The sequence below is a fragment of the Schistocerca americana genome, chromosome 9, assembly GCF_021461395.2.
Source record: "Schistocerca americana isolate TAMUIC-IGC-003095 chromosome 9, iqSchAmer2.1, whole genome shotgun sequence".
In the NCBI taxonomy this organism is placed as follows: Eukaryota; Metazoa; Arthropoda; class Insecta; order Orthoptera; family Acrididae; genus Schistocerca; species Schistocerca americana.
The window spans coordinates 82,078,434-82,104,194 of NC_060127.1; the positions used below are offsets into that span (position 1 = coordinate 82,078,434).

General features: G+C 39.9%; 1 protein-coding gene across 1 annotated transcript in view; it reads right to left on the reverse strand.

The window, feature by feature from the left end:
* Positions 1–25,761, reverse strand: part of LOC124550869 (zinc finger FYVE domain-containing protein 1-like) — a 102,050-nt gene that overhangs the window by 13,488 nt on the left and 62,801 nt on the right. Inside the window, exons 9-11 of the mRNA XM_047125616.1 lie at positions 24,278–24,440; positions 10,695–10,859; positions 5,323–5,563 (exon numbers count right to left, since the gene is read on the reverse strand). Coding sequence (XP_046981572.1) covers positions 5,340–5,563; positions 10,695–10,859; positions 24,278–24,440 — 552 coding nt within the window. The 3' untranslated portion in view covers positions 5,323–5,339. The remainder of the gene's footprint in view (positions 1–5,322; positions 5,564–10,694; positions 10,860–24,277; positions 24,441–25,761) is intronic.

Below are 25,761 nucleotides of genomic sequence, written 5' to 3' on the forward strand. Positions count from 1 at the left end.
AAATTCTGCCTAGTACCTCATTCTTTCTTTCCAAACATCATGGAAGCTGTCTTGCAGACTATGCTGGACTGAAGGATACTGCAGGGAAATGGCTTAGCCACAGCCAAGGGATTAGTTCCAGAAAAAATCTACAGCAGAGTGTGGCTATGCCATTTCCCCCCAATATCCTTTCTTGACTGGAATACACTGTTTCAGGCTCTGAGGTATCAGGGATAAGACATAGGGACTGAAAGATTATTTACAACTTTAACAGAAACCACAGTGCAGTTGTTCATGTTGAGGGGCATGGAAGGTTGAGAAGGGAGTGAGAGTTGTTATTCAATTTGTACATTTTGAACGAGCAGTAAAGAAAACGAAAGAAACATTTGGAGAAGGAACTGAAATTCAGGGGGGAGAAATCAAACTTTGAGGTCTGCTGATGACATGGTAACTCTGACAGAGACAGCAAAGTTCTTGAAAGAGCAGATGAATGGAGTGGGCAGAATATTGAAAGGAGGATATGAGATAAACATTACAACAGCAAAATGAAGGTAATGAAATGTAGCCAGTCAAACGAAATCACGCAATGCTGAGGGAATCAGATTAGAAATACGAGGCACAAAGTAGTAGACAAGTTTTGCTGTTTTGACAGTAAAATAACTGATGACGGCCAAGGCAGAGACGACAAGAAATATAGACTGGCAATGGCAAGAAAAGTGTTTCTTAAGAAGAGACATCAAACATAGGTTTAAGTGTTAGGAAGTCTTTCCTGGAGGCATCTGTGTGGAAGTGAAATGTGGATGGTAAGTAGCCCAGACAGCAAGAGAATGGAAGATTTTGAAATAAGAAGCTACATCAAAATGCTTAAGGCTGGATTTGTAGATCAACTAAACAGTGAGGTGGTGCTGAATTAAATTGTAAAAAAAATACCTTTATAGCACATCTTGACTAAAAGGAGGTTGATAGGACACATCCAGATGTATCAAGGGATTATCAATTTGGTGTGTGTGTGTGTGGGGGGGGGGGGGGGGGGGGGAGAAAAAACTGAAGAGGGAGACTGAGACCCGAATACAGTAAGTTCATATGAGTGTAGGTTGCAGGAGTTATTCAGATGGAGAGGGTTGTGCCGGATACAGCAGCATGGTGAGCTGCATCAAACCACATCTCACATGGAAGATCATAACAACAACAACATCCTTTCTTCCTAAAACACCAGCTGAGTGGGGCAAACTCCCATGTAGTTTAGAAAGTAGGAGGGAAGTGCTCACAGAATACAGGCTGTGAGGACCAGAGATTGTGCTTAGGTAGCTCAATCACCCAGAGCATTCCCCATGAAGGACAATGTTTGGGATTCGTGTCCCAGCCTGGCATAAAGTTTTAATCTGTCATGAAGTTTTGAAACGGTATGCATTTCACTGCAGAGTGAAAGATTCTCTCTGGGAAGTTTTACATTGTTCCCCATATGAAGTTGTTGTGCCAACCTTTCTTGGTAATGTTATGATCACACTGCTGTTCTGCTTTTAATTTCTAAGCAATCCACCTCGCAAGGGGCTGTTGAGTAATTAGTAGGGATATAAATAAGATATTTACCACTTTTAAGTCTGCTTTGGAACGTCTTCAGAATGCAAACCTATGAGTCTAAGTGTGTGTTTAATCATCAGATTACTTCTATCATCTACTACATCCCTTCTTCCTTTGCTAGTGTTTTATCGTTCCTTAAGCATCTTTTCCACATCGATATCCACCTATGGTCCCATCCCCCTCCCTCGCCCCTCTTAAAAATTCTTTGTTAACACTTTCACTGCGGCTGACACTTATAAGCGTCTGCGCTCACTATCGGATTACTCAGTCTAGTAGCAGTGTCTAAGCTAGCATCATAGGTATATTGTTCGTAATGGCAGCTAATGAACATCTGAATGACGTCTGTGTGACCGCTATAGGTGTCAGACGGCAAACAGACTTCAAAACATGACCACAATACAGTCGAAGCTTATTTGAAGTAATGCATCTAAGGTGTCATCATTAAGTCGGTATAGAACATGATCCTACAGATCTTACAAGGTCTTGACGTCATCCTGTAGCTCAGGTGTGCTTAGGAGCGTCGGTTACGAGCGGTACCTGCCGTTTCGGAGCGTTACTGGCCAACACTCGCACGGTGCCGGGCCGCACTGGAGAGTTGCGCGCCTACACCGATGCCGCAGTGAAAGTGTTAAGCTATGTACTGATCATTACCTTAAGTGAAGGTAATTTTGATACAATATTATTGACTCAAGTTTCATGATTTCAATATTTACTTATAATCTTGCTGGTATTAGCTGATACAATTAAAAATAACCATACAGAATAAAATATACTTCAGATACAATGCTCTATCACATTCCAGTGAAAATATATTAGCAGTGTGCTCTGTCACAAAAAAGGACATGGTTGAGCCAGAAAACTCATAACCTGAAAGAAATATTGAAAATGTTAACAAGCACAAAGTACAAGTGATGTGATGAGACAAATATGGGGCACGTCGGTGTTAAACTAGTGTTCCTGTTATTCAAAGACTGCTCGTATGCTGTAATCCATACATAATATAAAAGAGAATATGTGTGTGTGTGTGTGCGTGTGTGAGAGAGAGAGAGAGAGAGAGAGAGAGAGAGAAGAAAAAATTCCCTCCTAAACCACTGGACCGATATCAACCAAACTTTGTACTTGTATCAATCACTGGCGGGCGACGATCACTGCATGACTAAGAACCACCTATCTATCACAGTTCATGAGATATGATGTCATAAACATCGAAAAGTGTGAAAAACATCTTGCATCAAGCATGAAGTTTTAATACATTTATTCTTTACTACTACAACACTCCTACAGTCAAGTCAGCTGAAGGAAATCCCCAACACGTTGCAGCGCTTTCGATAGCTCCCAACTGCGAAGCGCAAACTGCTGCAGGTGAAAACAACATCCATCAATAGAGCTGCGAAGTGACGTTGCCATGGTGATATTTACAAAATCACACTGTAGACAAACGAAGAAACTGCGCCCAGCATACAGAAACTGTCTGGGATCAGCTCACATCCAGTTTACTGCAGGAGTACATGTAAGATTTCATTTCTAATAGAAAATTTGAAAAATGAATATGCACGCAATACTGAGTTTGTCAGCTAGTTGTGAATGCAAATCATGTCAAACGAGAGACCTCCACACAGGGAACAGCTCATTGTAATTAGGGTCACCAACAAACCAACCACACAAGCTGACAATTCACAGTGCACACAGATGGCTATTGTGGGCATAACATTTGGAAAGGCTCTAACAACAACAACTGCACCTTAAACCAGAACTGTACAGACATATATACAGGGTGATTTTGCTAAATGGGGACAAACTGCATGAAGCTATCCCTCCAGCAGAAAAGATCGTATGGACACACGGCCAGAAATGTGTTTTGAGGGGCTTGCACCCACTTGAGATCTTTTCACAGTGTGGGTTTCAGTGTTTGAAAGCCCACATGAAAACACACCAAGGAGAACACACTAGCCAAGTGGGAATGTTCTGTCTGTGCTAGCATTTTAGGTCCACACTCAGGAGGGTGTAATGTTGTCCATGACACTGACACGCTCACACTTCGGTACTAGGGGGCATCCGCTTCACTGCTGTTGGGAACTCATTCTGGTGTGGATGTGTGTCGTATTGTGCAGAGCTGAGACACAATCTTCTGGTACACTAACCAGGGACAGACTGACACAGTCTTTACACAAGGATAAGCAAATAGCGATGGGCGAGCAGCAGCATGACTGTACTGGAAAAGTCTCACAATGTGATTGTGTCATTCAGGTAAAACAGTTACACATAGGTTGTCATACCAATGAGCATATTTGTTGTCCACCATTTGCCTTTCTTGTATGAAGCAGTGTGTGCCGTTTGGCATCAAGCTGTGTAACTACTTACAGCTAAGTTGTGTGGTTTGAGAATGAGCGAATGAGCCCAAAACCACTGCAGCAATAAATTGCACAATCACGCAACTGAGACAGACTAAATAAAAAATTGTCAATTTTTCCTCAGCTAACATAACTGCAGCAATGTTCAAAATTGCACCTAAAGATTATGTTCATTATAAGCAGCATGTTGTCACTGAATTTCTCACTGAAGAAAGAAACTGTGGGGAATATTCAGACATTTATGCGAAGTCTATGGAACACCACAATTTGCAACGAGACCGTCCACAAATGTCGCATTTGACACACTGCAGCGTTCTGATGATGTCATTCACAAGGATCGATGCTTTGTGATTCATCAATTGGAGCTGCTGCTGCCAATTGCGAAAACAACTATGGATGCAATTATCCTTGTTCTTGGATACTCAAAAGTGTGTTTATGGTGGAACACAAACCTCACAGAAAAAAAATCTTGTACTGAATTGTTGCAACATTTTGAGGTTGAAGGGGAGGTGTTCTTCTCCTGGGCTGTGACAGGTGTGATGCCAAGAAGCAGTACCATTACTTTGGAGACATACACGAGCACATTAACCACACAGTTTGATTCGACAAGATAATGCTCCGCTTCACATAGGTCTGAGGACTTCTGAACATGTCATTGTTACCCTGTCCACCCTATGGTTCTGTACCTACCTACCTCGGACATCCACTTGTTCAGTCCAATGAAGGGCAGCTTTCGTGGAAGGTATTTTGAGGATGATGAGGACGTGACATGCACAGTGAAAAAATTACCAGAACAAGGACTGGTGCCGATAGGGCACGTAGATCCTTGTTTCTAACTGGAGGGAGGCCACAGTACTGATTACAAGGAAAATTAGGGTGTGTAGATAAAATATCGTTCTTTCAAGTCTGTAAGCTTCACACTGCACATTGAATAAATGTTGAAGGGACAAAAAGTAAGGCATTATTTTCTGGGTGACTGTCACATATCCCCTCTATTTCATCCATCGGCAGTTACTTCACTGACCAAATAAGAAAACACTTACCACCTTCAGTGCCTCACTTTCTAATCTAGCTCCCTCAGCATTTCTTGATTTACATGGGATAAATTCGATTAGCGTTGTTTAACTTTTGTTAATGTTCACCTCGTAACCTCTTTTCAAGGCGCTATGCATTCTGCTCAACACCTTTCCTAAATCCTTTATCTCTGATGCAAATGATGCTGCCACTGGAAAACTTTAAAAGTTTTTATTTCTTCTTCCTGAACTTTAATCCTCTCTCCAACTGATACTTAACTCAGATGTGCACTTTTTTTTTGTGAAACTGGTATGGTATTTCACTATTACCGGCGATGAAAAAGACACTTGCTACAGCGAGAACAGAAAATGAGAACAAGAAAAAGTGTTAAAATTACCTGATGTCAGCGTCCTGCTAGGCCTTTTTAATGCACGAGTCACAAACGCGGACAGGCGTGTCCCAGCCTCGGATGGGCACAGGCCGTCGGCTCTGCGAGCAGTCCCGGCAGACAGCACGACCGCAATCGCGGCAGTGGTGCAGTGACAGACGTGGACCGAACGCAGCACCGCAGCAGTTGCAACCCGTTGCCTCTCCATCCGGCTGCCAGTAGCTCGGCCGGGCACTCTCTTTTATCAGGTCTGCCAAAACAAGTCATCGTAGTCATCGACCCATAGCTGTCTTAGATGACATGTATGGCAGTATATCTAACACTGCTCACAGAACAGCTTTAATGTGGTGATGCCAATTCAGTCTGTTTCCTATTTCCAATAGATGAATGCTGAGACAAGGAATTTTGAACAGTCAACCCCTGTGGTTCCCAAGTAGCATCTCTACCTCAAACTAGATATAAAGTAGTCCGTGTTTCACTGAACACTTTTGTGTCTGATGGAACATATATGCTACAGTAATACATAGTTTTGAACTTTGGGATGTAGCATGTCCCAAATCATCTAATACCACACTCTAGTAAAAAAAACCTATCAAAACTCAGAGAAAAATACTACAGATATATACAAAGCTGTGAGCAAGCAAGTGGGGTGGGTACGTAGGTGGCAGAGTACACCAAATTAAATCATCACCTTCGCCATTCCAAGAATGTCCAAAATGAGTAATCGTGTTTCCTTAGAGATTATAGACCGTATTCAATTGGATAGATAAAAAAAAATCTCCTCACCAAGCGGCAGCAGAACACACATGTCATTGGCAAGCTATCTGAGCCAGCAGCTCCTCCTTCAGGCAGAAAGGGAAAGAAGAAGGGTGAAGGAAAAGGACTGGAGAGGTCTAGGAAAAGGAGTACATTTTGGGAAAGTCACCCAGAACCGCAAGTCAAGGGGGACTTACCTTACGGCATGAGAAGGAAAGGTCCTTTTACTTCACCCTTCTTCCTTCCCCTTTAACCCTTCTGCCTGAAGGAGGAGCTGCTGGCTCCAAAAGCTTGTCGAGCACAACAGTCTTATGTGTGTGTTCTGCTGCTGCTTGGCGAGTAGATTTTTTAGTATGGGATTTTCCATGTTTTTCTTTGTCATGAGAATAAATATGTTTAATACTGATTTGTTATTTTGTTTATGTATTTAGCATTCTGATATAGTGCTTTATTTTTGGGGTCATAGGTCTCCTGAATGGTTTATTGTGGCCCACCACAAATTCCTCTCCTGTAACAACCCTTCCCTCTCAGAGTAGCACACATGCACCCTATATTCTCAGTTATGTGCTGGATGTATTCCAGTCTCTGTCTTCCCACATATTTTTTACCCTCTACAGCTCCCTCTAATACCATGAAGGTTATTCCTTGAAGCTTTAACATATGTCCCATCATCCCGTCCCCCCCGTCAGTATTTTCCACCTGTTCCTCTTATTGATTCAGTGGAGATCATCATCATGTTTTATCAACCATCCAATTTTCAATATCCTGGTATAGCATCACATCTCAAACCCTTCGATTCTCTTCTCTACAAACAAAAATTTTACTTTGAAAATCCTAGGTTCACATGATACCATAGAGCTTGTTAGCTTTGTAGAACACATTTGTCTCACCAGGTTGATTTTCATAAATGGTCAAATTCAATTTTTTTTTTAATGGTACGTGCAGTCACTGTTTCTGTATCTTGATTCATGCAAGAACAAATACAACCTCTGGGAGGTGCAATAACACGCAGTTAAGCTCCTAAGGGCTCAACACCGATTTTAACGGTTGCTTGCTTTCATGCACATGCCAGCGCTTGTGTCATAAATATGCTATCTACAGATGTGGTCGGTCGGAACTCCCACTAAGAGAAAGACAAGAGGCGTACTAAATTTTACAGTCGTGTGTTGGAAGAACGTTGAACAATAATTCACACATAGGGAATGTTGTCCAAGATTGAAAAAATTGTGAAAGTTGAAGCCCTATTCAAATTTCATGGCATGATTTAATTACAGGATTCAGTAATACCTTTTCACAGATGACTGAATAAACAAATAGTGGCATGTCCATACATCGTGCGTAACGAACATCGTCCAGCCAATCATTAAACAACAATTGTGATGAAACAATCCATATGCGATAAGGGGAAGGGTACTGAATGACAATCTGCGAACTATAAACTGTGAGCAGGTATAACTTATAGAAATAACAGGTCGAGTGATATCATTAACAATGAATGCTAACAGTGAAGATAATATCATGAGTGTAGGAGATATCAGTATGCAAGACAATGCAGCTGTAAATGTTGACTCTGAAAACAGTTCAGGAATTCTGTTAAATAACAGTAACTTAAATTGTGATAGTAACAAACTTGGGAAAACCAGTAACAAACTCAACAATGAAAACAACCATATCTACAGTTAGGCAAAAATAGGCAACTATGGATCTTAAGTCAGTTGTTTGAGTATATGAAACAAATAAACAATAATATGAAACAAAATCTGGGAATAAACTATTCAACAAAGAACCACTGGCCGGCCGGGGTGGCTGAGCGGTTCTAGGCGCTAGTCTGGAACCGCGTGATCGCTACGGTCGCAGGTTCGAATCCTGCCTCAGGCATGGATGTGTGTGATGTCCTTAGGTTAGTTAGGTTTAAGTAGTTCTGAGTTCTAGGGGACTGATGACCTCAGAAGTTAAGTCTCACAGGGCTCAGAGCCATTTGAACCAAAGAACCACTGAATTACCTCACAGCCTGAAATGAGAATGAAATAAAAATAATCAAAGGCTTGAAAGGTTAGAAAATCAACTCAAGAAGAGTGCACTTAGATTTCAGAAGCAGTTTAGGGATACACTGGAACAATTTACACAAACATTCAGATTTACATATCAAACTTCTTGCTGAATAGAAAGAAATTAAATCCAGCCTTGCTTAAATTACCAATGAGCACCGGAAAGATTGAAAGAATTCATAGTGTTCACTAAATCAAGTAGTAATAAAACTAAACTGCAAAGTGAGGAGATTGTGTACATGAAAGATAAGGGGTTAAGAAATCAGCAGGTGCTTGTGAAGCTCGTACCCTGGTGTACACTAATAATGCACAGACTTGCAAACAGAGACTGACAAAGTACAACAGGCCGTTACTGCTAGGAACGTGCATGGTCTTCAATCATACAAATGTCTGCTACAAGCAAAAATCTGTAACATCGTTCAAAGGAAGTATCGTGGTTGTGCTGTCAGGCTCCAGCCACTTTGCTTTAGATTGTTAATAATCACCCTCCTACTTGACGATGATAGGTTGTTTCATCACTAGTATTATTTTATGATTGACTTAGTATTAAGGAAACAGTCTTAATCGCATTTTTTATTTATTTAGTGCCGACCGGTTTCAGCCCATCGCAGGGGCCATCTTCAGGGCAAACATACGGTCGACTGCTGGTGGCGTCACTTCTACTAAGGTGTGGCAGGAGACCTTGGTAGATGTGACGCCACCAGCAGTCGACCATACACCAGCAGTCGACCATATGTTTGCCCTGAAGATGGCCCCTGGGATGGGGTGAAACCGGTCGGCACTAAATAAATAAAAAATGCGATTAAGACTGTTTTCTTAATATTAAGTTAATTTATACTAATTGCTGTTACTCCATAACCATGTTGTCCAAACATTTTATGATTGGATGGGTGAAGTTCATCAATCACAATGGCTTGTGAGTCCGCATTCTTTTATTCTATCCATTTTCTAAAAGGTATTATTGCATCATAATACCACAAGATTCAAATAAAACTTCAACTTTCATGAATACTTCAATGTTGGATGTCATTTCCACCTTGCAAATTACTGTTCAATATTATTCCAACACGTGACTGTAAAATTCAGTACGCTACATGGTTCCTCTGGCTGGGGGTTTGTGACTGACCACATTTGAAGACTCCACATTAATGACTGCTTCAGTGACACAAATTTGAAAACAAACCACCATAAAACTTATTGTTGTGCTCAGAAATGGTTAATTGTGTTTTGTTGCATCTCCTGTATAATGTATTTGTCAATTTACTGACAGAGATGCAGCAATGATGACATCACAATGAAAGTGTAGTTTTTTGAAATGATATATGAAGGGGCTTTGATACCTGGAGAATATCAGATTCAGTTCTGCAGAAATGTATTAATATGTGAGGCAACATTGTCCCAACAAGTTCTCACCAACTCTTATTTCATACGAAACTGAAGACGGCTATCCACATCTGAAAGCTCAACATGCTCAAATAATAAAAAACCAATGGGATTGTGACTGATTGCTGAATTCCTATCCTTCCAACAAGTTATGTTAGAACCCTTATTTATCCTATTTGTAGATTTGGTAAAAGTTTTTGACAAAGTTGACTGGCCTGCACTATTTGAAATTCTGAAGTTATCAGAGTAAAATATTAGGAGCAAAAGGGTATATGCAACTTGTACAGAAACCAAACTGCAGTTACAAGAACTGGATACAGAAGTGATGCAGAAACTAAGAAGGGAATGAGACATGTTGTCCAATTTGTACGTAGAAAAAGCAGCAAAGGATTAGTGTCTTACAAAGAGATCATAAGACAAATATTGATAAAAGTATGACATGTAATTGATTATAATAGAATTGAGTTATGTGATACTATGGTAATATGACCAGGAAATGATACAGTAAAAGTAGTAGAAGAACTGTGATATTTCGGCAGCAAAAACACTGATGATGGCTAATGTAGACAGGATATAAAATGCAGACCAGCAACAACCAGAAAGCTTTCCTGTAAGAATTTGTTTGGAGTGTCATCTAATACAGTAGTGAAATGTGAACGACAACAGTAGAGATGTGAAGACAACAGAAGTTCTCAAAATACGGTGCTACACAAGAATGTTCGAGATTAGAATGTTAGGCTGGGTACTCAATGAAGACCCACAGAACAAACAGAGAAGAAAATATCATTTTGGCAGAACATGACCAATAAAAGGGTTAAGTTTGATAGGACACATTTTTAAGCATTAATCAACAGTTAATTTGGTTATGCAAGGAAATGAGGGATGTTAAAGTTGTAGAGTGTGTCCAAGGCTCAAAAATATCAAGCATGTCCAGGGGATGCAGGCTGCATTATTATACAGAGATAAAGACAATTTTGCAGGATGGATTAGCACAGTGAACTGCATCAAACCAGTCTCTGGACTACAGATACAAAAATGTGCAAACTGTAAAACTAATGCCATTTTAAATACTGAAAGCCTCACCCCACACGATGAAGACTTTTTTTATATTCTTAGTTTTTTTGTGGTTCACATGCGTGCCAACTCTAAAAAAGCTTTCTACTAACTGTACAAGCTTCGACTTGAGACACTGACCTCTCGGGTACTCCAGCACTGCTGCGACACTGCTCAGGGTGCTGATGACTGCCTCTCCCACCTTGCGGGCACGCACCTCAGCCTCCTCCTCGGCTGACTGGCTGACAGCCTGCTGCTGTGGAGCTCGTTGCTGCTGTTGTGGCTGCTGCTGTTTCTCACTCTGAGCTGCAACGACAGTAGTACAGTGCAGCCCACTGTCTTTGTTCTATACTGTACATGTCAAAGAAAACTGAGGGTAATCCCAAAAGTAAGGACTCCTATCTTTTTTATAAGTAAATAGACCTGTTTATTTCTACAATGGTTTACATCAGTTTACAGCTTGACATTTAGCTATTTTTCGACATAATCACCATTTCTGTCAATGCGTTTTTGAAGATGCTGTGGCAGTTTTTGTATGCCCATGTCGTACCAGCTCACCGCCATGCTGTTCAGAAAGTTATGAACCTCTTCTTTCACCTCGTCGTTGGAGCTGAATCGCTTTCCGGCCAAATGTTCTTTTAACCTAGGGAACAGGCGATAGTCACTGGATGCCAAGTCAGGACTATAGAGTGGGTGGGTGACTATGTTCCACTGAAACTGTTGCAGGAGAGCAACGGTTTGCCGAGCGATGAGTGGGCGAGCGTTGTCACGGAGAATGTGTGCACCCTTGCTCAACATTCCTCTTCACCGGTTCTGAATAACCCACTTGAGTTTTTTCAGAGTCTCACAGTACCTGTCAGCATTAATTGTGGTCCAAGCGATTCAGCTCCGACGGCGAGGTGAAAGAAGAGGTTCATAACTTTTTAAACAGCTTGGCGGAGAGCTGGTAGGACATGGGCATACATAAACTGCCACAGTGTCTACAAAAATGCATCGATAGAAATGGTGATTATATCGAAAAATAGCTAAATGTTCAAGCTGTAAACTGATGTAAACCACTGCAGAAATAAACAGACCTATGTACTTATAAAAAAATAGTAGACCTTACTTTTGGGATTACCCTCATATAATTCATTCATTGTGTTCTGCAGATTACAACAAGAAGGCTGTGGAATGAATCAAGGTATATCATACTTACCTGAATATAAGCACCCCCCCCCCCCCCCTTTCTTCAAAAGGCTCATCACAAAATTTTTTTATTTTTAACTTATTCTAATGAAAATTACAAACACTTTTATTGATATAAAGTGACTGCCTAAAAAGTGAAAATTATAGCTATTGTACACTTGTGTCATTTATTGGTGTGTACAGTTTAATAATACAAGGAGAAATAAAATAAACAAAAAGAAAAATTGTTTACATTAATTTTTATCTTCATTTCTTTTTTTGTTTACTAACTAAGCCAATCATCTCTGGGATCACCCCCACCATCACTGTTATCATTATCTGGATGACAAGTCTCATCTAACCAATGAGAGGCAAGAAAAGACTCCATGTATTTCTATATACGAGCAGCAGTGAAATTCATGATCTTGGTTGTCACAACTATAATTTCCATGTATGGAATTGGCACCAAGGGGCAGGAAAGACCACCAGGTGCACTCAGCATGTATGCCTGGGGGCCTCATTCAACATGTTGAACAGACTAACTGGCAGCCACTGAGAGAACAGGTTGCACCCAACTGCAGACTGTCACACGTTAGAACAAACCCTGCCTGTCGTCTAGGCTCCCAGGTCATACTCTGATCATTCCAGCAACTGGCAGAGAAGGTTGAGAGGACCGGCCTTGCACATAGAGTCTCAATGAAGTTCACAATTTGCAGCATTGTCCCCAGAACTGATCATGGGCCCCTGTTTCGGAGTAGAGTGAAAGGATTGAACCATATACTTCAAAGATTCTGTGACAAGCAGGGCTGTCACTTCCTGAACTTGCGCCACAGGGTAGAGAACTGTAGGGCCCCCTTAAATGGGTCAGGTGTGCAGTACACATCAGAGGCTGTTACCCAGGTAGCTGACTGTGCGTGAGGTGGATGCAAGGGATTTTTTACATTAGGCGAATCTCCATCCAGTCCAGGTAACAACAGCTGTAGGACACTCAGAAATATTAGTGTAAGATACAAGGGATTGCCCACCACAGGTGAGAGTAGTAAAATCCTAGTAGTTAACAGCTGAACCATTCACAACAGATTGCCAGAGTTTGAAGCATTCCTGAAATGCAATGAAGCTCACACACTACTAGATTCAGAAAGCTAGCTGAAACCTGAAATTGACAGCATCGAGATTTTTAGGGAAAATGTAAGTGTATATCGAAGGGAAAGGCTAACGGGAAAGGAAGGGAAGTATTTATTGCAGAGACAGGAAACTTCAATCCACCAAGATAGAAACTGAAGCGGCATGTAAGATTCTTTGGGCAAGTCTCAGAATCAGGGGTGGGCATAAAATGGTAATTGGACCATCCTAATACCCCCAGATTCCTCTCCTGATGGAACCAAAAATTTTAGAGAAAACTTCAATTCACTTACAAATAAGCTCCCAAATCATACTGTAATCATCGATGGAGATTGAGAAATTACTGAAACTTTCTCTGAAAACTACTTAGAACAGATAGTGTGGAACTCTTCTCACAATGGAAATAGACTGGACCTCTTGACAATAAATAGACCCGACTTCTTCTAGGATGTCCGCATCAAAACTGGTATCAGTGACCACCATGCAGTTGTGACAACAAAGATTACCAAAGTACATAGGACAACTAAAACATGTATACAGGTATGTATGTTCAGTAAAGTATATAAAAAAGCAGTAATATCATATCTGAGAGAGAAACCTGAAACTTTCAGCACAGCAGAGGAGCATGTTTAGGAACTACGGATCAAGTTTGAAAGAATAGTTGACCATGCTCTAGATAGATATGTACTCAGTAGAACAGTTCCTATTGGGGGAGGGAAGGGGGGGGGGGGGAGCAACATGCCGAACATATTTGAAGATGGTATCTGTTCTTTTGGACATGTCCGAAAGAACAGATACCATCTTCATATGGTTAAGACTAACCGGACATTGACGTCCTTCTTCTGTGTTGATGCACACGTATTGCCCGAACTCTTACAGGACTCAGTAAGATTGTCTGCCATGAGTAATGAGTGTAATGGGTAGGAGCACTACGAATGTAGTGTGTGGACATTAAGTTGTGAATGTGGGTCTCACAGGGAGCGTGCAAGGTATAAGTCCCTGCAGTCACACTATCCTCTGTGCCCTTGGTGGCTCAGATGGATAGAGCATCTGCCATGTAAGCAGGAGATTCTGAGTTCGAGTCCCGGTCGGTGCACACATTTTCAACTGTCCTGGTTGATGTATATCAACGCCTGACCACAGTGTAGGGTCTTATTTAATCATCATTTCAACATGGCATACAGTCACTGTAAAGAAACATCTAAGGGGCCAGAGACTGCTGCATAATATTTATAAAACAAAGTATACTAATATAGTTAGGGTGATGCTGAAACACAATTGGCTGTCAAAAGAGCAATGTGTGAAGTCTTCAATGACAGCTGTAGCAGAATAGTGTCTCAAAGAAATTCTTATCATGTGTACAAGCTGTTGGTGGAACCGAAGTTATGGCCCAGTCACTTGCGAATGAGGCATGAACTGAAACTGAGGGTAGCAAACTAAAAGCTGAAATTCTTGTCAAATGTTCTTTAACAAATCAAAACCCACGAGAATTGCCCCAATTTAATCCCCGGACCACTGAAAACACAAGTGAAATAAGTGTTAGTGTCATTAGTGTTGAGAAACAGTTGAAATCATTGAAACTGAACAATTTGCTGCGGCCCGATGGAATACTTATCAGACTCCATACTGAATTTGTGGCTGGTTCGCCCCTCCTCCAACTATGATCTACCATAGATCCCTCGAACAAAAAAACAGAATGCCAACCAGCACAGTTTCCGAAAACATCAATCATACAAGACCCAACTCACACTTTTCTCACATGACATAATCAAAGACGTGGATCAAGGCAGTCAGATAGTGTATTTCTGAAAACCATTTATTCAGTAGCAGAGCTACACTAATTGTCAAAAGTGCAGTAGTAGGGACTATAAAGAAAATTAGTGACTTTACTAAGGATTTTTTGGTAGGGAGGATGCAGCAGGTTACTGTGGATGGAGAGTTGTCATCAAATGTAGAGGTAATTTCCGATGTGCCCCATGGAGGTATGTTGGGTCCCTTGCTGTTCATGTTGTGTATTAATGATTTTTGAGGACAATATACACAACAGCCTCAGGCTATTTGCAGGTGATGCAGTTATTGATTACGAAGCACTGTCCGAAAGAAGCTACATAAATATTCAGTCAGATTTTGATAATATTTCAAAGTGGTGTAGCTATTGGTAACTTGCTTTAAATGTTCAGAAAATTGTGCACTTCACAAAATGCAAAAATGCAGTATCATGTGACTATAATATCAATGAGTCACAGGTGGTATCACCAATTCATACAAATACCTAGGTGTAACGCTTTGTAGGGATGTTGTTGTTGTTGTTGTTGTTGTTGTTGTCTTCAGCCCTGAGACTGGTTTGATGCAGCTCTCCAGCTACTCTATCCTGTGCAAGCTTCTTCATCTCCCAGTACCTACCGCAGCCTACATCCTTCCGAATCTGCTTCGTGTATCCATCTCTTGGTCTCCCTCTACGATTTTTACCCTCCACGCTGCCTTCCAGTACTAAATTGGTGATCCCTTGATGCCTCAGAACATGTCCTACCAACTGATCACTTCTTCTAGTCAAGTTGTGCCACATACATCTCTTCTCCCCAATCCTATTCAATACCTCCTCATTAGTTATGTGATCTACCCATCTAATCTTCAGCATTCTTCTGTAGCACCACATTTTGAAAGCTTCTGTTCTCTTCTTGTCTAAACTATTTATCGTCCATGTGTCACTTCCATACATGGCTACACTCCATACAAATACTTTCAGAAACTACTTCCTGACACTTAAATCTATACTCGATGTTAACAAATTTCTCTTCTTCAGAAACGATTTCCCTGTCGTTGCCAGTCTACATTTTATATCCTCTCCACTTCGACCATCATCAGTTATTTTGCTCCCCAAATAGCAAAACTCCTTTACTACTTTAAGTGTCTCATTTCCTAATCTAATTCCCTCAGCATAACCCGACTTAATTCGATTACATTCCATTATCCTCGTTTTGCTTTTGTTGATGTTTATCTTATATCCCCCTTTCAAGACACTGTCCAATCCGTTCAACTGCTCTTCCAAGTCCTTTGCTGTCTCTGACAGAATTACAATGTCATCGGCGAACCTCAAAGTTTTTATTTCTTCTCCATGGATTTTAATACTTACTCCGAACGTTTCTTTTGTTTCCTTTACTGCTTGCTCAACATACAGATTGAATAACATCGGGGAGAGGCTACAACCCTGTCTCACTCCCTTCCCAACCACTGCTTTCCTCTCATGCCCCTCGACTCTTATAACTGCCATCTGGTTTCTGTACAAATTGTAAATAGACTTTCGTTCCCTGTATTTTACCCCTGCCACCTTCAGTATTTGAAAGAGAGTATTCCAGTCAACACTGTAAAAACTTTCTCCAAGTCTACAAATGCTAGAAACGTAGGTTTGCCTTTCCTTAATCTTTCTTCTAAAATAAGTCATAGGGTCAGTATTGCCTCACGTGTTCCAACATTTCTATGGAATCCAAACTGATCTTCCCCGAGGTTGGCTTCTACCAGTTTTTCCATTCGTCTGTAAAGAATTCGCATTAGTATTTTGCAGCTGTGACTTATTAAACTGATAGTTCAGTAATTTTAACATCTGTCAACACCTGCTTTCTTTGGGATTCGAATTATTATATTCTTCTTGAAGTCTGAGGGTATTTCGCCTGTCTCATACATCTTGCTCACCAGATGGTAGAGTTTTGTCAGGACTGGCTCTCCCAAGGCTGTCAGTAGTTCTAATGGAATGTTGTCTACTCCCGGGCCTTGTTTTGACTTAGGTCTTTCAGTGCTCTGTCAAACTCTTCACACAGTATCATATCTTCCATTTCTTCTTCATCTACCTCCTCTTCCATTTCCATAATATTGTCCTCAAGAACATCGCCCCTGTATAGACCCTCTATATACTCCTTCAACTGGGTTTCCATCTGAGCTCTTGGTATTCATGCAAGTGGTTCTCTTTTCTCCAAAGGTCACTTTAATTTTCCTGTAGGCAGTATCTATCTTACCCCTCGTGAGATAAGCCTCTACATCCTTAGATTTGTCCTCTAGCCATTCCTGCTTAGCCATTTTGCACTTCCTGTCAATCTCATTTTTGAGATGTTTATATTCCTTTTTGCCTGCTTCACTTACTGCATTTTTGTATTTTCTCCTTGCATCAATCAAATTCAGCATCTCTTCTCTTACCCAAGGATTTCTACTAGCCCTTGTCTTTTTACCTACTTGATCCTCTGCTGCCTTCACTATTTCATTCCTTAAAGCTAGCCATTCTTCTTCTAATGTATTTCTTTCCCCCATTCCTGTCAATTGTTCCCTTATGCTCTCTCTGAAACTCCGTACGTCTGGTTGGCCACAATAATGCGTTCACTATGCTGTTTGTAGCATAGTACCCGCACTCGTATTTTTTTTATTCATTATTAAACCTACTCCTCCATTACCCCTATTTGATTTTGTATTTATAACCCTGTATTCACCTGACCAAAAGTCTTGTTCCTCCTGCCACCGAACTTCACTAATTCCCACTATATATAACTTTATCCTATCCATTTCCCTTTTTAAATTTTCTAACCTACCTGCCCGATTAAGGGATCTGACATTCCACACTCCGATCCGTAGAATGCCAGTTTTCTTTCTCCTGATAACGATGTCCTCTTGAGTAGTCCCCACCCGGAGATCCGAATGGGGGACTATTTTACCTCCAGAATATTTTACCCAAGAGGACGCCCTCATCATTTAATCATACAGTAAAGCTGCATGCCCTCGGGAAAAATTATGGCTGTAGTTTCCTCTTGCTTTCAGCCGTTCGCAGTACCAGCACAGCAAGGCCGTTTTGGTTAGTGTTACAAGGCCGGGTCATTCAATCATTCAGACTGCTGCCCCTGCAACTACTGAAAAGGCTGCTGCCCCTCTTCAGGAACCACACGTTTGTCTGGCCTCTCAACAGATACCCCTCCGTTGTGGTTGCACCTACGGTACGGCTATCTGTATGGTTGAGGCATGCAAGCCTCCCCGCCAACGGCAAGGTCCATGGTTCATGGGGGAGGGGGGATATGAAGTCGGAATTATCACATATGCTAAGTTGTGGGTAAAGCAGGTGGCAAACTTCAATTTATTGGTTGAATACAGGGGAAATGCAATCAGTCTACACAGGAGATTGCTTACAAATCACTCACATGACTCTAGAATATTGCACAAGTGTGTGGGATCCACAAAAATTAAAACTAACAGGGGATATTGAACATATACAGAGAAAGGCGCATGAATGGTCACGGGTTTGTTTGACCTGTAGGAGAGATGGTGAGAACTGAACTGGTGGACTCTTGAAGATCAATGTAAACTACTCCAAGAAAGCCTACTTACAAAATTTCAAGAACTGGCTTAACTCATGACTCTGGAAATGTACTATAACCCCCTATGTGTTGCTCACGTAGGGACTGTGAGGACAAGATCAGATTAGTTACAGCACACAAAGAGGCATTTAAACATTCATTCTTCCCATGCTCCACACATGAATGGAATGGGGAAAAACCCTAATAAATGGTACAATGGGACCACTCCACAGTGGATTGCCGAGTATAGGTAGAGATGTAGATATTTGGGTGTTTCTTCCAAATACGTCGTAATTTCCAAGGCTCTGGTTATGATAGGACTTGAGAACACAGGTGTTTTTCCTTTATTTCTGAACACACAGATTTCACAAATATACAGATGTGAGAATGTGATGGTATTCTTTCATCTCTTGCATCACAACATGCAATCTGCCACTGCTCCATCATTGGCTGTGTGGAACCAGCAGCTGACACAGCCCTCCCCACCCCTGTTCCCAACATACCTCATGGCAAGCACTGACAACATTGCTCCATGAAACAATAAGTATGCTACTGGCCCCTATCTTGACTTTTACCTTTTCCTGTAGAAATGTATACCAATGTTGGGTGTTTGCCCAATTGCCTAATGTTGCAGTCAAGTGAAATCTGAGTGCAAACTGCAGTTTAAACATGGTTGAAGTTAATAAAATGTACACAGTATACATTCCCACGGTTGGCAACGTGATGAAATTTTTCAGCCAAGCTGGTGTCATCGTTAGCCCCTCCAACTCTTCTAAACTCTTCAAAATAAATCTGCAAGTGGCATTAATTGGGAAAGCTTCACCTGTAAATGTACAATGACTCCTAATTAATCTATTACACAATGTAAGAAACTCAACCTCTGCAGCAATAGTTTCATATGCAAACATAAGATGACCACGTATTCTCTGAATGGTGAATCTAAGGAAAAAATTGGCATCTTATAACTGGGTAAATACAATACATTGGCTGCTAAGGCATGCTTGCAACATTGGGTAGTATGCTTTTGTCATTAGCTCACATTACAATTTTTGAACTACCCTTTAAAGTGATTGAAAAATTATGTATTTAGATTAAAAACTAAAGTAGGTGCAATACTCATCCCTGTGACACTCCACATATTATTTTCCCCATTGTGCAGTTAGTTTCATGTCCGAGACACTGTTAATAAGATCCTCTAATTTCTGTTACGAAGGTAAGGTTCTATCTGCACAAGAAGGGTGCCAGCCATTAATGCTGTAACACTTCAGTTCATCGACTCAAATTTTGTGATCCACCCACTCAAAGGCTTCGGCAAGCTCACAGAATATACCTTCAGGATCCTTTTTTTTGTTTTGCTTTGCTAGAATTTCATTTGTGATATCTTTCACTGCTTTCTCTGTGGAGAGCCTATTGCAAAGGCTAAAATGAGAAGCAGTTAACAAATTTTGCTGACCTAAATGAGCCTGTATTATACTATAGGCCAATTTTTCAAACACTTTTGAAAATATTGGAAGGAATGAGAAACCATGACACTAAAACTATTGTTTCAGTTGGGTTTAATAAATAATTTTCCTCATGAATACTCTCAGAACCCTCTGGAACATAGTCAGAAATTATAAGATGCCATTCACTCCATCTCTAAACAAATAACTGGATAAAATAAAAAGCAAAATTAAGGCTATAGTTAACATTGAATGAAACGTTCTCAAATTTCCAGCCATATTGAGTGATTTAAAAGCCCACGAGGTTTTGTCTAAACACTCCTTAGCCATTGTGAAGTGGAATGACTGCTGCTGGGCTGCTGGTATACCCTTATATACACTAGATGCCGGCTGTGACATCACTGGTGCTCAGGGTATTACCATATATGGGCACACACTGGGTTCCTTGTTTGATGCATGGACACCAGGCTCGCGATCACTGGATCCCGTGCCAAACAGATCTGCAGGCCACCATCTTTATTAAGGGTGTGGTCAGGGATTTTTATTTTTTTATGAGTTCTTTCACTACATAGTCCTTGAAGCCATTAGTGTGACCCACTACAAAAGCAATCTAGAGCACACTGTGCTAAAGCAGTCTTCAGACCTCCATAAAAAATACAGCAGTTAAAGACGACGCAGATATCAGAACATCTGGGGTCTACAAAATACATTGTGTTGGCCTTGAGTGCACTATCTAGCAGCCCACCAGCTCCGATTCTACTCTCGCTACTACTGTTTCTTCTTCTTCTTCTTCCCTCTTTTTTAATGTTAAATTATTAATTATAAAATTTAAAATTTTTTAAACATTTCAATTTATATACAGAATAATTAATATTCAATTTAGCTCAGATTACTATAATTTAATAAATTCAAATTGCTAATTTTCGTAACTGGGTGGAGTTTTGAATGCAAGAAAAAATTCTGAAAATTGTAGCAATTAATCACCTGATTTTTATTTATTATTAGAAAGCACCTTACATTTTTTTGGTTTACTGTCATCAAGGAAACATTTAAAACATAAATACTGTTCACACCACACACATTTTATGTAAGTATTTTTAAACAAGAGCATTTTTCCAATATATGCTTTGGTGGAACGCATACTTTATTCAAGTTTTTAAATTAATGTCTTTCCTCTGTCAGATTTGGTGTATACCAAGCATACCGACTCACTGGGGTGAAAACAAGGAGCACCGAATTAATGCTGCTTGATAAAATGTATTTTAATTGCATATTCTCTCGACAACAATTCTCAATGTTGTTATAGCAATTCAGGAGCATTATGAAGTCTTTTAAATAGATTTTTTACTTGGCAATAGACATGTACATCACCTGGCTGAGCAAGGGTAGTACATTTGGGTGGAATGATCTTCATAGTATACATTACTTCAACTCTCTCCCTGATGAATGTCTCATCATACAGTGTCAAGTCTGCGTTGTCTCCCCACAAATCCATCAATAGAAAGAACTGAAAGTTTCTCCAAGAATTTAGCATAAAGTTCTTTTGTTAGTTTTCCTGACTTGGAGGAAGTAACAACAACAATCTTATATTCTTCTCATTTCTCGATAGCACTAGTAGCTCAAGGACCAAGTTTGTCGGCAGGCTCTTCCATACATAAAAATACATGGTGTAACAGTTTCCCTGAAGTGTTAAACTGTGCAGGACTGTATAAGTGTGTGTGATTTAGAAGCGTTTGAGTTTTTTCACTACTCCAGTGTCCTGTTATACACTGATTCATACTGGCATCAGTCTGGTCAGTGTTAATTATGTGATCAAGGCTGAAGTTTGGTATTGTGTGTCATCTGCATATAAAACTTCTTTGCTGTTTACGCTGTTTCTTACAAAGTTACGACATCATTTCTGAAAGGCGAATGTAGTGATTTTTCACTGTTGCATTTATGTTTGAAGCTCTTTACCAAGGTATCACTAGTAATAAACTAAAATTTTCCTTACAATTATGGGAACACCACTGCCATTTCCCACAGTTGTTATATTCTTGTCATCACTTGTTCATAAGAGTCTCTTGCACCCTGAAATTTTTTCCATGTTTCAGAACTGATGAAGGCAATTTTGTCTTTTCTAGTGTAACTTTGTTCCATTTCTTTCCTCCAAATTTGAAGATAATACTCTTTTTTTTCCTTCAAGATTGGTAATTGTGCTTTTAATGATGGGAACTTCAATTTTGGATGATCATCAGCAAAACTGATGACTTTCTCCTTATCAGCCAAAGACATAAAATTATGGGAGGAATATTCATTAGGATTGTAATTGCTGTTGTCCAAGTATGTAGGTGAAGAAGGAACCTGTTACAAATAAAATAGGATGGCATTCAGTAAAATTAAGTGTGGGCGAGAGAGAGAGAGAGAGAGAGAGAGAGAGAGAGAGAGACAAAAACCAAATACCCCTTCATAAGGATTTTGTTCGTCATGTTCGGTGTACATCAAATCTTCATCATTTACTGAAATCTTCATTCATAATCTCAATAACCTGCACTGAAATTGCTTGAGCCATAGCTACTGTTCTACAGACACAGGAGGTTTGTCAGTGATCTTGGCTTTTTCTTTGTAAATTGATAAAGAATAATTAAAAGCACTTTTTATTTTTTTTTAAATATTCACCAAATTTTGTTGTTTTTGGCAATTATTTCAATGGCAGAAAATTCTTGTCAGGTTTAAGTTTTTCAATAAACTAATAAACTTTTAAGGAAAAATCACCGCAGACACATAACAAGACTCTGTTCACAGCTGTAGAGACCGTTACAAAATGCCAGAAAAATTTTGAAATTACATCACAAATGAATCATTTAAAACAATTCCTTTTTAAATATAAACATACACCGGAATGATCAAATAAATAATGTTGTATGGAAAGGCAACCAGGAAGACTGCATTTTATTGGCAGACCGCTTAGAAGATGCAACAGGTCTGCTAAAAACACTGCCCACACTACATTTGTCCGTCCTCTTCTAAGAATATTGGTGTGCGCTATGGGATCCATAGTGGATAGGATTGAAGGAGGACATAAAAAAAATCCGAAGCAGGGCAGTCTATTTTGTATTATTGTGAAATAGAGGGGAGAGTGTCAAGGATACAGTAATTACAGTGGGGTGGCAATCATTAAAACAAAGGCATTTTTCACTGAGAGATGTTTTCAAGAAAATTCAATCAGCAACATTCTTCTCTGCAGGCGAAGATAGCCTATTGTCACCAACCAATGTAACGAAGAATGGCCATCAATAAAATACCAGAAATCAAGGGCTTGTACAGAAAGATTTCCGTGTCCATTTTTCCCATGCACTATTAGGATGAATCAATAGACAAATAGTCTGAAGGTGGTTCAAAGAACCACCTGCCAGGCACTTTAGTGTTATTTGCAGAGTAATCATGTATATGCAGATATTAATTTCATGTATATAAACTGAACTGTTTAAATTTTATAATTAATAGGTTAACATTGCAAAGGGGGGGGGGGGGGGTAGCAGCAAGAATCAAACCAGAGTCACCGAATTACCAGTCCGTGTGCTTGACCCACGCCACCTACTTCACCACCACCGTCCAAAACTCTGTCACACTCTGCTCTAAAATCTTTACTTTGTCCGATGTCCCACTAAGGTGAGACACTCTAGGTAGTTTAAGGGTCGTCTGCCTGCTTCTACTCTCACAGTTTGGGCCTAATCAGTGAGACCCATCTTGTGCCCTCCCCTTGTTAGTGGTAGCAGACAAATAGCTTACTACAGATTTTGAAGTACTGACAGGTTGGTGAATATGAGTTTCCACTTCCAATTTACAGACCAAAGTTTTTGTCAAGCTTTGATGATCATTTTACTTTAATTTTGGAGTTTTGTATCTGTACACATCCTTTACCCACTCTGAAAAAAGAATTAACTTAAGATTAATATTTTAAAAATCCAAATGCATGATAGACACCTAACATAAAAATAGAAAGAAGTAAAATAGAAAAGATTGATACATTTTGTTATTTAGTTAGCTTAACTAAAGCAGACAAAGAGATGGGAGTGTGGAAGTAAGATAAATGAATTCCAACAGTGAAATGTGCTTCCAATCAAGGAAGGCAGTCAGCACAGAATAAGAGAGCACGGACAATTTTCGTCAAAACATTTATTTTGAAAGTGCTTGTGTATGGCTGTAAAAACTGGACACTATAGAAGACAAAGAGGAAGTGCATAGAAGTGATGGAAATGTAGCTTTGGAAAAGGCAGAAAGAAACTGCAATGAAAATTGTTTGAACGAAACCAATGACTGAAAAAATTGTAGTAACTATTCAGAAAAGGCAAATGAAATTCTGAACATTTATTTAGGTGCAATAAGTTTTAGCAAATACAGTCTAAGTAAAAATTTGAGAAAAGAAAATGGATAGAAAACGAAATACGATTTACTGTAGGCAACACAGTGTCAAAATTAACAAGAAGTAACGAGGGCAACAGAAAATAGAGAAGAATGGTTGAAGTGACAGTAGATACATAATGTTTAAAAGTTATGTCTGTATTGCAGGACTATTTAATAGATTAGTCAGTTTCAACTGCCCTAAACATCGAACATGTAACAACCTGGATTCACTACACAAGGCACAGTGAGGAGCTGCACTTTGCAGATGTTTACATACGTTTATTGTAGCACTCATCGCACACCCGGACAGGGTAATGCCAGCCCCGCTCTGGAACCTCCATCTGATGACTTGAGCAGTTCTCACACACACCCTCACCACACGCCCTGCAGTGGTGCTTGGTATCGCCCATCTCGAAAAATGTGTGGCAGTTGCTGCAGTCCTGGTGGCACACACAGGTAAGAATATCTTACTGAAATTCAGAGAATACAGACACACAAGAAAATAAAAATAGGGAAGAGCCACATTGACATCAGTTAGCATGCCTTGATATAGCCACCAGCAGGGCAACTAAACAAGTTCAAAAAGCTTCAAAATGGAGTAAATAAAAGCAAAACTTTAGAATATATTTGCTGGTATCTGACAAAGGGTAAAACTAATGCTATTGAGGTAATTTTGTAGTATGCTTTTGTCAACCTGTTTTGTTTTGTATCTCTACAGCTTTTGTTGACTCCAAAACTATAGATGTAAGTAGTAGACTACATTAACTCATACAGTTACAATACTCTATTTCTTCCACGGAAGATGTACTTCCACTGAAGATGTAGGAAGACACACAAAATTCAAACTTTCATAATTTTTTTTTTTATTTTTGTGTAACAATTTTTCCTGAGGTTATATCATGTTTTTATAATGTATGGAATAAATACAAAAAAAGATTTTTGTTGTTTTGATTCCCCCCCACAATTCACTTATTCAAATTTATAGGTTCAATCGTACATAGTGCAAAAAATGTCTCAAGCCCAACAAAGTATTTCTGCTGAGACCTAAGAAAAGTATTGCCAAATATAGAAGATGGCCCCAGACCTCACAAAACAGCAAAGAAATATAACATTCACTACAGTATCCTGTATCACAAAAAGTGTGAACAGATGAGGAAGAGAGGGGGACAAACCGTTTTGAGGAGAGGAGGAGGAGGAGAAGAAGAAGAAAAAAAAAGAAGATTTGGAATGTTGTCTTTTCGCTGTCTTGGAATATCCTAGTGATTCATCAACTCTTAAATCTTGGCAAAAGAATCACTTGATCATCAGTGACTCAGTAATCAGTGGGCAATGATCCAGGTAAAGGCAAATTTATTACTATATGAGGATGCAAGCACTGTTAAAAGAGTTATGAACTCTATTGAAGCCTCAACATAAGTGATGTCTGCTGTGACAGCATATCGTCACATATTGTTCTCTTACACAGCATAGGAATCCCAAAACTTGTGACTGTTGGCAAGAGGTAGACTCCGATGACTCAGGGTACAATCTGACCAACCTTCTGTTTGTTGCATCCCTTTTCCTCCCATTCATAATTACACTGTACCTATGAGTTGCTTTAACAGCTTTTACCAGTAAGAAGGAATTACGAGCAGGGATCTTTGTAAACCCATGAACTAATGACAGACTGGACTGTGACATAATGAAATAGGAGAACCATAAAAAGTTTTTAGGCTTGCATATCTGAGGTGCAAGTGACTAACAAAAGGTTAATAGTGCTTG